Source organism: Sebastes umbrosus, chromosome 20 (genome assembly GCF_015220745.1).
Source record: "Sebastes umbrosus isolate fSebUmb1 chromosome 20, fSebUmb1.pri, whole genome shotgun sequence".
NCBI lineage: Eukaryota > Metazoa > Chordata > Actinopteri > Perciformes > Sebastidae > Sebastes > Sebastes umbrosus.
Genome location: NC_051288.1, coordinates 9,622,960 through 9,633,855, shown reverse-complemented (window position 1 = coordinate 9,633,855; position 10,896 = coordinate 9,622,960). Strand labels below are relative to the sequence as shown.

The 10,896-nt window shown below is 39.0% G+C and overlaps 2 protein-coding genes across 4 annotated transcripts; both read left to right on the top strand.

Moving 5' to 3' along the window:
- The first annotated feature begins 2,210 nt into the window (after nt 1–2,210).
- On the top strand, nt 2,211–5,244 carry neurl2 (neuralized E3 ubiquitin protein ligase 2). Of its 2 annotated transcripts, none has more exons than XM_037755614.1 (2): nt 2,211–3,407; nt 4,903–5,244. In XM_037755614.1, exons 1-2 carry the CDS (start codon nt 2,668–2,670, stop codon nt 4,925–4,927), a joined length of 765 nt encoding a protein of 254 aa, XP_037611542.1. In that variant the 5' UTR covers nt 2,211–2,667; the 3' UTR covers nt 4,928–5,244. The 2 variants fall into 2 exon arrangements, with proteins under 2 accessions (XP_037611542.1, XP_037611540.1); XM_037755612.1 differs by having other exon boundaries at nt 2,436–3,439.
- A 1,310-nt stretch (nt 5,245–6,554) lies between these two features.
- msrb1b (methionine sulfoxide reductase B1b) lies at nt 6,555–10,518 on the top strand. Of its 2 annotated transcripts, XM_037755630.1 has the most exons (5): nt 6,555–6,871; nt 8,320–8,464; nt 8,572–8,714; nt 8,849–8,966; nt 9,642–10,518. In XM_037755630.1, the coding sequence occupies exons 3-5, from the start codon at nt 8,574–8,576 to the stop codon at nt 9,656–9,658; spliced, it is 276 nt and encodes a 91-aa protein (XP_037611558.1). In that variant the 5' UTR covers nt 6,555–6,871; nt 8,320–8,464; nt 8,572–8,573; the 3' UTR covers nt 9,659–10,518. The 2 variants fall into 2 exon arrangements, with proteins under 2 accessions (XP_037611558.1, XP_037611557.1); XM_037755629.1 differs by lacking the exon at nt 8,320–8,464 and having other exon boundaries at nt 6,578–6,871.
- The last annotated feature ends 378 nt before the right edge of the window (nt 10,519–10,896 follow it).

Genomic DNA, 10,896 nt, shown 5'->3' with positions numbered 1-10,896 from the left:
TACTACTACTACTAATAATAATAATAATAATAATAATAATAATAATAAAAACAAAAAACATTCTTTCCCTTACAGAAAAACTGGTAAATTTGTGAGACATAAAATACACCCTTACTCACTTCAATACACTCAGGGGGTTTGCTGCTATAGCATTACTTTGTCTGGTATGACCAAGGCTAATAACCTGGCTAATGCTAACTAATGTAAACAAACAAATATTGCTGTAAAAGTGATGTTACTGAATCTTCTCTATACTTTTCATTACACTATGTTTAGAATTGACCATTTTGCAACCAAACAAATTTTGTTTTTACAGATGATAATAATAATAATAATAATAATAATAATAATAATAATAATAATAATAATAATAATAATAATAATAACAATAATAATAACATAAAATATATATATAGATAAAAATAAATAAAATATGTTGGGGTTAAATAGTGTTATTTTCTGAACTGGTGAGCACACATGCAAAACTAAAGTACTCAAATTAGGATCAAGTGCAGCAGAAGAGGATACAATAATGACTTTACCCCCATCTCTCTTTCTCTCTCTCTCCTTCCCCCCTCCCTCCATCTTGGCCTATATAAAACACACCGGAAGGCCTAGAAATGACAATATGAAGAACGGGGCCGAGTGGTGTGCAGGCTGCAGCTGGGGTGAGAGACAATAACCCCATCCATCATTGACTGGAGGAGGTGCTCCTGAATAGCATGGCTGGCTGGACATCACCCAGGATCGCAGGAATATATCCAGAACACCCTCTCTTATTCTTAATTTGTTATCTGTTGCTTTTTTATGATTATATTTTTCTGATTTGTCTTTATATTGATAGTTTAATCTTGTTGTGTCTTAGCATGAGAACAGTTGAACCAAGTCCCCAGGGCCCCAACATGGGGAGGACCATCAAAAAGCCTGGAGAGAAAAGTTTATTTTTATCTGCACGGGCAACATTGTGAGCTGGAACAGCTTTTTTTCTTTCGACACAGATCAGAGCCTGTAACGATTACATGGAAGACAGAAACCAGCAGGGTCTTCCCATGACAGAGCTGCGACCAATCGTACACCAGCCGACCACAGCTCTGTCCCACCTGAGCTCCATGGGAATTGTACATGCTGACCTCAAACCGGACAATGTTGTGGTTGTGGGATGCCAGCAGCAGCCACTATGGAAGTCAAACTTAATGACTGTTCAGCCTGGTGTCTGTGAGCAGATCACCTCATCCAGAGCTCCAGAGGCCGTGCAGCATATTCCATTTAATGAGGCCATTGACATGCGGTCTCTGGGCCTAGTAGCTGTAGCAACTTTTGATCATCTGTAAACTCCGAGTTTTAGGGTTTTGTTGAGCCATTTCATGCAAAATCATCATAGTATGTATGATACAAAAGAAAAGTATTATTATCTGACCATAGCTGACCATCTGCTCTGATTGGTCAACTGGCCCACTATTATGATTGGTCAACCGAACCAAACTCTTTGGGCTCTGCACCATCTGCGCTCTAATTAGCTTTTTTGAGGGCGTGCCAATCTACAGGTATTATGCAAATGTATTACTTGGTGACATCACCACGTTACGGATGTAAAGGCGGGACTTCAAGCAAGGCATTTCAGGCAGTTCAGGAGCAGTGTTTCTGTGGGAGAGAGTAACTCCCTTTGGCGTGGACTTTGGGCTTTGTAACTTTGTAACTACAGACCTTTTACATGCACAAAAAACTATATAACACACTAAAGGAAAGATAGAAAGCACAAAAGCATAATAGGTCCTCTTTAAAGCCCCAATCCTGATAAGTGATCTCTGTCCCACATCCTGCAAGGAAATCATTTCTTATCTGCACAAATTAGACTTGTTATGTAACTAATGAGGGCTATAGCAGGTATGGGGTAGCTCCTAATTAACATACTGTATAATTATAATATGACCCGATAAAAATACCGTTAGACTGAAATGATACGCACTACTGTAAATCAGTGACACAGTGAGCAGGAGCCTTTATCTTCAGTCATATATAACGAGTATCTGCTGAGGGTTTCCCTTTTAAAATATAACTCTCACTTTATATTCTTATGCTATAATGCCATTATCATAATAAATCCCTCTCCATCCTGGTATATTACTTTAATTGCTGCTTTACATAAGAATGAAATCCAGACTATATTTAGAGTGCAGCTATGAAAGGCCTACTGTTTAATATAATATCTCCCTGGCATATGGTGTTATGATAATTACGCAGCTATTACTTAGCTAGTACATTGGTTTGTTAGATTGAATGAGCGCCGAGGCCCGTGGGGGTTGTTGCTCCCACTAAGCCCACCTCAATCTTTGTGTATGTCTGGTGTGAGTGAGTGACTGTGGGCATGTGCATGTTGGCCATCCCCCTCGAAACACACACACACACACACACACACACACACACATGCTTTGCCATCTGTTGACATATGCAGCTGTTCAAAAATAGCCCTCTACCAGAAGCTTCTCTGAGTGGCCCACAGATAAGCAGAGCAGGGGTCTTGTCGTGTGACCGAGCAAGTCGTTGTGTCTCTACGATGACCACGTGTTTGCCGCCTATAGTCCGAAATCACCGCAAGGCTGTTTGACTGTCAAGTTTCAGTAAGTCTGTCCTCATTTCTTGTGTTTTTTGACGGCGATCCAACTGAAAATGCAGCCCTTTCCTGACCAGTTCATGGAGTTCCACCCGATCCACGGTAAGCACGTCAGACTGGACCACTCAGGAACCCAGGCCACCCGGGTGGAGAGCTTTGCAAATGGAGTGTGTTTCAGCAAACACGCTCTGAAGCCCGGGGAGATTTTCCTCATAGAGATCGAGGATAAGGAGCTGGGCTGGTGTGGCAACCTCCGGGTCGGCCTCACCGCCATTGATCCCGTGAGCTTAGAGGTGGTACCTGAATACTCCATCCCAGACCTGACGGACGCTGGGGACAGCTGGGTTTTTGCCATCACTCGCAACCACAACAAGATCACAGAGGACGCTGGAGCGGGGGGTCAAGAAGAGGCTGGAGAGGGAGGACTGGCTGGGGGCCGGCGGCTCGGACGGGGGGAGGTTGAAGATGGAGATGTAGGAGAAGGCGTCAACATCAAACCAAAGACTTTCTTCGCTGACTCTCACTTACACATTGAGGATGTTCGGATCCCCAGAGACAAGCTGGTCGGTCGGAGCAGGCCCGGACGCTACAGCCACATTTTGGACGACTTGTATAAAACCAACGCCTTGCCTCCCACAGCCAGACGCAGCCGGATAGGAGTACTGTATGTGTCTAAAGGGCAATACCTGGCTGATATGCACATTGTCATCAATGGTGAGGACATGGGGGCTTCTGCGAAGGGGATCCCCTCCATCCAGCCTCTCCATGCTGTGGTGGACGTCTTTGCTGCTACCAAGTGTGTTCGAATTGTCCAGGTGGAGTATGGATGTGAGTTTCACAGTGGTACTTGGATGGATTATAAGACATTTACTGTGTAACATTTTGCAAGTGACTCAGTACTCGCAGACTCCTAGAGACACAAAAATGACTCAGAGATGTTGTTTGTAGTCATTTTGCACCTCTTTGTGGTCGCTTTGTGTTTCTTCGTAGTAGTTTTGTGAATCTTTGTGGTCTCTTTGTGTCTCTTTGTTGCCATTTTCCGCCTCTTTGTGGTCGCTTTGTCTCTTTTGGTCGCTTTCTGTCTCTTTGTAGTAGCTTTTCATCTCTTTGTGATTGCTTTTAGTAGTTGTGTGACTCTTTGTGGTCATTTTGCATCTCTTTGTGGTTGCTTTGTGTCTCTTTGTGGTCGCTTTGTGTTTTTTTGTAGTAGTTTTGCTACTCTGTGGTCTCTTTGTGTCCCTTTGTGGACGCTTTATGTCTCTTCGTAGTAGTTTTGTGTCTCTTTGTGTGGCTCTTTGTGGTCATTTTGTGTCTCTTTGTGGTTGCTTTGTGTCTCTTTGTAGTAATTTTGCGTCTCTTTGTGGTCATTTTGCATCTCTTGGTGGTTGCTTTGTGTCTCTTTGTGGTTGATTTGTGGCTCTTTGTGGTCATTTTGTGTCTCTTTGTGGTTGCTTTGTGTCTCTTTGTAGTAATTTTGCGTCTCTTTGTGGTAATTTTGCATCTCTTGGTGGTTGCTTTGTGGCTCTTTGTAGTAATTTTGCGTCTCTTTGTGGTCATTTTGCATCTCTTGGTGGTTGCTTTGTGGCTCTTTGTAGTAGTTTTGCATCTCTTTGTGGTTGCTTTGTAGTAGTTGTGTGACCCTTTGTGGTCATTTTGCATCTCTTTGTGGTTGCTTTGTGTCTCTTTGTGGTTGATTTGTGTCTCTTTGTAGTCGCTTTGTGTCTCTTTGTAGTAGTTGTGTGACTATTTGTGGTTGTTTAGCATCTCTTTGTGGTTGCTTTTTGTCTCTTTGTAGTAGTTCTGCAAATCTTTTTGGTCGCTTTATGTCTCTTTGTAGTAGTTCTGTGAATCTTTGTGGTCTCTGTGTGTCTCTTTGTTGTTGCTTTGTCTCTTTGTAGTAGTTTTGCGACTCTGTGGTCTCTTAGTGTCCCTTTGTGGTCAATATATGTCTCTTTGTAGTAGTTATGCGTGTCTTTGTGGTTTCTTTATAGTAGTTGTGTGACTCTTTGTAGTAGTTTTGCAAATCTGTGTGGTAACTTTGTGTCTCTTTGTAGTAGTTGTGTGACTCTTTGTGGTCGTTTCGCATCTCTTATCATTTGATTGACTTTCCAAGAGGAAATACTAACTGTCACTACATAAGTCGGCTCTGGCCCAGGGACCCATTCAGTGATGCATCTATTTTTTTTAATGCATGTTTCTTCATCATTTATTCTTAATTTCTCTTCACTGCTGTTATTCTGCTAATCAACAATCTGTTTGTGTATTTTTGTCCTCCTTCTGTGTTGCTTCAGTCTCGTCCTTGCAGACGTTGTGTAGGAAGGCCGTCCAGAAGCACATTGTCCACAGGATGGCCATTGACTGGCTGGAGCTGCCAGAGGCACTGAAGCACTACTGCAAGTATGAATGAAGGACACCTACAATGGACAGAACTATCATTTGATGAGCTCTCTCCCAGTTCCTACCAAGAAAACAATATTTATTTTTGTGATGGAAATCTATGTTTCAGTTAAAGAATAAAGCTAAAAGCATTTTGACAGTTATACTCTTGATATTTGCCAGATCCCTGATACCGCTGACATGATTTGTGTGAGTTGACAACTGCCAACTACAATAAATTCACGGTATTTGTTAAATTGTCTGTGTGATTCTGCATCTTCTTTCTCATATTTTTAGTTTGTAGAATTGTATGCTATTTTATTGTTATTTAATTAATGAAGTTTCTACTTCACACTGTTTTACTACTGTTATTATAGCTTTTAATTATATTTTATTACATTTTTATAATTGTATTGTCTCGTGTGCATTTGTCTCAAATTATCAAATTGTGAAATTGATGATTTTTTTTGTCTTTTCTGTTGTTTTCACGGTCTACACTTTCTGTTCTGCCTTTTTTTCATCTTGTCAGTCATCCGTGAAGCACTTTGAACTGCACTAACCTGTATGAAAGGTGTTGTAAAGTACATTTTGAATGATTGATTCTTCTTCTGAAGTGTTAGGAATGACTCCAGCCGTGACGCTGGTATTGTTTTCCCCTTTTGAGTCTGTGAGTGTGTCATCATGGTAAAATGTGGTCCTTAAGACACCTTCAGTATGAGGAACATCCACAGAGGCGGTTTGGGTACATGCCAGGTGTCTGTCTGTCTGTGGACAGATTTTGACAATGCGATAGCGTGACAACCGTGCAAGACGCAGTCACGAAACTTAACAGTTATGTAGTTGAGATAAAAATGAAGGTCGAGTTCAAAGATGGGTGTAGTCCAAGCAACGGCACCCACTTTACGCCCCTAGCCCGATTTGGCTTTGCGGCTGGTGTGATCCCATCACAAGATCTCTCTTGAGTTTGGGTTTTTACAAAATAATGTATGAACTGAAGCAAAGTCCTGGTTGTTAAAATGTGTTATGAAAGGGTGACTCAGCGGAAAAACAGACTGACAGCATCTTAATTCTTTGAGATCTTTTGATAGTTGGTAGTTTTTTATGTCTTCTCGGTAACACTTCGTTTTACAGGTCCGCAGATTTCATGGTAATTAGGTGATAATTAGCAAGTAACTTATTTGAAATCTCTTTGGAAATACTGCCAAATTACCCCAATATTTATTAATTAATAAATTACTTTATTAAAATAACTTTAGAGCAGACATGGAAATAAAGCATATAACTTTGTATTCTTTTCCTGGAAATGTATTAAATACATTATTGGGAAATAGCAGAATATAATTATTACTAATGTTTATAATAAAGGTAATTTTTGATAAATTTTGAGGTAAATATTGGGGTAATTGTGCAGTAATTCCAAAGAATTTTCAAATAGGTTACATGCTAATTATCACCTAATTACCATGAAATTTGCAAAACCTGTAAAATAAAGTTTTCTCTTTAGATGAGACAAAGTGTGGTGATGGTGATCTAGTAAATCTGTTTTAGGGTGAATTTTCCATTCAGTTGTTTGACTGTACTTTAGAGCCAGTAAGATGCGTCCATGGATGGATGGAGCAGCATGCATCCACTTGCAGCTCCTGTTGTCAGACACTGACCTCTAGAGGTCATGCAGGTAACAGCAGTGGGCGGAGCTCCCGTTAAATCTCCAGCCAGGATCACTTCTCACGAGAAGAGGAGAAACAGGAGAGCATCCATCTGTCACTGCTTTTAGAAGAAAGATTGACCAGGTAAAGGTTTATTTAGCTGATCCTGCAGAGACCACCAGCATGTCTTTCTGTCGGTTCTTTGGAGGTGAGGTCTACAAGGATCATTTCAAACCAGGTGAGCAGCAGCTGGCTGTGTGATGTGATGTAACCTCCCTTCAGTCTGGATTAGAGAGGATAACATTAACATTTGTATGTTCGGCCTAGGTTTGCCTTCTAATGAACTACTTTTAATGGGAAATTATTGTGTAATAAATCACAGTGATGAGGAAAGAGGAAGGGCACGTGGTCTGACAACATTTGGGGATATTTATTTATTTTTATTCCATGATATTTCAGATTTGTAAAAATTAAAGTGAAGTTTCTAATAGAAATAGTAATAATAATAATAATAAAGCTGCTATGAATGATTATGGTAAAAACACAGCAGTAACATTATTTTGTTTCATTCTGAAATCAAGTAAATCAAATTACCCTACTACAGTGTTTCGACCCTTTTTTGGCTTGTGACCCTTCAAAATAAAAGCAATATTGGAACCCTCATCACATATTATGGCCATTCTGTTGACACAAGTTTTCAGCTGTTCAACCAAAGAGTAATTTTTCTATCTCAGATTATTTAGTTGAGAATATAGATGTAGGCTACTCTTCATCCTGTCCTCATTCCATTATTTTTTCCTTGCTGTTTCTTTCAAATCTTTTTTATTGTTTTTTTTTTAAGACATTGTCCTTAACATGAAATAAAAAACAGAAAAGGGACCTCCCCTTTCCCCCCCTACCCCATGTTGGTCTTGGTCACCTGAAAGAGAAAAAAAAATAATAATCCAAAAATAAATAGTTATAAATTAAATAAATTAAAATAAGAGAGAAAAGAATGAAATCAGATAATGGACTTTGGCAAAAAAAAATAATTAAAATAAAATAAATTTAAAAATAGAAATTTAAAAATAGGGAAATAAAGAGGGTTGTAGGAAAGGTGTTGCGAAGATCCCTCTCTCCTCTCTCTCCCTGCTCCGTAAGCTCTGCTCAGGAAACACAGTCGGTGTCAGGAGTAATAGTGAGAATGTTTTGCTGTATTCCTGCATCTCTCTCCTTGTCTTAACGGTGCCTCTGCAATAGATTAACCAGGATTAGTTATGGAGGGGTTAAGAGGTCAAGGCTAAACTTAGTATTAGGTTTGGCTTGGTTAGTCTATTAGGGTAAACTTGATGCAAACTCCAGCTAGTCCATGAACATTTTTGTGGTTGATTAGAGTTCCTGACAGGGGATTTCTGGTGGTCAAGGGGAGAGAAAAAGTCACGCATCAAAAATCCACAGTGCCTGGAGCACATTGGATAATGCCTAGGCACTAGCTGTTTTTAAACTCGGGGAGTCGCAAACACCAAGCTGATTATTCTGGAGGGTAGAAACATGATATCAACAATTTTTCTTCACTGATTTTGTTGCAGTAGTACATCATATTCATGTTCCGTCAAAGGTTTGAGCAATATATTGGCTATGACAATATGACCTTATGATGAAAACTAGCTAAAGCTTAAGCCATTTTCCTCACCTCATGCTTTGCAGGGTCAACTTCCTGTTTGATGCTTGCCCCGCCCACCTACCTGATGTCACACCAATGAGGGCATGCAATTTTGATCATGTGGCTTCATAGCAAGGGCTCAGCAAAAAAAGTTTTTATTTTCACTCATCAGGCGAGAAAATAAACCCTGTATGTTAATACTGTCCTAATCACACTTAATTCACCCTATATGCATTTTTTTCTCAGGTAGGAAATGAAACAATGCGATGACCTTTAAAACTAACTGTCCCCTGCAGGTATGTACGTGTGCTCCAACTGTAACTATCCGCTGTTCTCCAGCCGGTCCAAGTTCGCCCACTCGTCTCCCTGGCCGGCTTTCACTGACACCATCAGAGAGGACAGCGTCACCAAGATGATGGAGTCGCTCACTGCCTTCAAGGTCAGAGTCTCCTGGACCCTCCTTGTGTTACTGCTGCTGCATCATTGACATGGGTCAAGCATTGCATCCTATCGTTTTAATATTTTCCATCAGGATGGGACCTGTTAACGTGATTGTGTGTTTTGTGTACGCAGGTTCTGTGTGGCAAGTGTGGCAACGGGCTCGGCCATGAGTTTGTAAATGACGGCCCAGACGAAGGTGTCTCACGTTTTTGAATATTCAGTCACTCGCTCAAGTTTGTCCCCAACAAAGGTAAGAAGACAAGTGCAAGTCAGAGTTTAAATTAATAATAAAGTAGAAAATAATGAGTATTCTGATCATGTAGTATTATCACAACTATGCAAAAATACTCCATTACAAGTAGCCTACAAAAGCCCTTCATTCAACAGCTTACTTGAGTAAAAATACAGAAGTATTAACAGCATAATGTACTTAGTCGCAAAAATAAAAGTACTCACTCATCATTACCACAAGGTGGATAGTTGCACCAGAATAAATAAAAAAAAAGTTGATTTGCATTTAAAAGAGGTTGAAGTATTCCTCCAAGTTCACTTTTTATAAGAAAATAAAACTTTTAAGGTCTAAATTCCACACTAAAATGACTTGAATGGAGGGAGATTTTTGATATTTTAGTGTTTTTAGGAAAAATAATCTTATTTAGAATAATAATCAGCAGAATATTTATAGTAAGTTACATAAAACGTAAGTAAATGTATTTAGATACTTCCCATCACTGCATTTTATTGTGAAATTTGTGCTTAAATAACAAATGTGTGTTTCTTTTCCAATTTGTCCACTAACCATTAATGCAACGTTCTGCTGCTACACTACACATTCATCTATTTTTGTATAAATTTGAGTTTTTGTGTAATTGTGAATCCACATTTTTCTGACTTCTCATAATTTCTCTTTTGTCTCTGTCCACAGGCAAGGACAAGCAGTAAAGAGCGAGGTATTATAGGTAGTTTACACTCCAGCTGCTGTATCTGCTGCTAGATCCAGGACCAGTGATCGGGTCGGGTCAGTGGATGACGTGGACGGGGAAAAGGCCTGAGAGGGACGGCCTGTCCACTGAAGAATATTTGACCAGCCTGAGACACAGCGACGGGACCACACCGCTGCAAATATTCCTTTCCAAAAAATGTTACATTCCTCGAATACCTCATATTTAAATACATATTAATTCCATGATTGTGATTTTCTTGATCTTAATTAAATATATCAGTAGATGCATGTCATTTTAGCAAGAAATCAGTTTTTTCTGCTATCTTTTTGATTTTGCATTATACTGCTGGTATCACTTACCATAACCATATCAACTATGCACTGAAGAAGTTCACATTTCTGCTCCGTCTGCTCTTTTGGTATCTGTTTTGTATGTTTGTGTCAAGATTATGCAATAGCAAAGAACGTGTTAACCAACTGTATGAAGCTACATGTTTTTTCCTTTTTGTTATGTACTGTAAGCCAGTATACTTGAACGTAAAATTCAAGATAAAATGCAAAATAATAGATTTCGCAAAACATTTGTACATTTGTATTTTATTTTGAAAAACTTATCTTAGTCAGCGACATATTTTTTTCCCTTTTTGTTATGTACTGTAAGCTGGTGTACTTGAACAGATTCTAAAATGAAAAATAATCAATTTCTCAACGTTTGTACATTTTGCATTTTATTTTGAAAACTCACCTTAGAGTCAAGAGTTTAGGGGGCAAATGCACAACATTTTGATGTATATGCTCCGTTGTTACAGGATAATGATGCTCGTACGGCGGAACTAAAAATAAATTATAGTTTGATAGATTGGTGTCTTGTCTTTTATGATTTATTTGCAATGGTGGTATCTAAAGTACTGTACCGAAGTACAATTTTGAAGTACATGTACACTACTTGAGTATTTCTATTTTATGCTGCTTTATACTACCAATTCAATACAACTCAGATGGCAATATGATACTTTTTACTATATTACATTTATCTGACAACTATAAGTAACTTTACACATTTTACATTCAAAACATATGATGAAATTAAAGAACATGATGCATTCTTACAGTTAAAACTACCCAGTTTGTTGTCTATGGAGGATGGAACCTGCCAAAATAATAAATAAATTGAATAATGAATAAATACATTTTAAAATAAATGCAAAATAAGTTAATACAAATAAATAAATGGAAA

What these genes read in the sequence shown, in the direction of transcription:
- neurl2 (XM_037755612.1), top strand. Translation starts at nt 2,668, where the DNA reads ATGCAGCCCTTTCCTGACCAGTTCATGGAGTTCCACCCGATCCACGGT. An exon ending in TGTCCAGGTGGAGTATGGAT is followed by an intron (nt 3,440 to 4,902) that starts GTGAGTTTCACA and finishes GTGTTGCTTCAG; the next exon opens with TCTCGTCCTTGCAGACGTTG.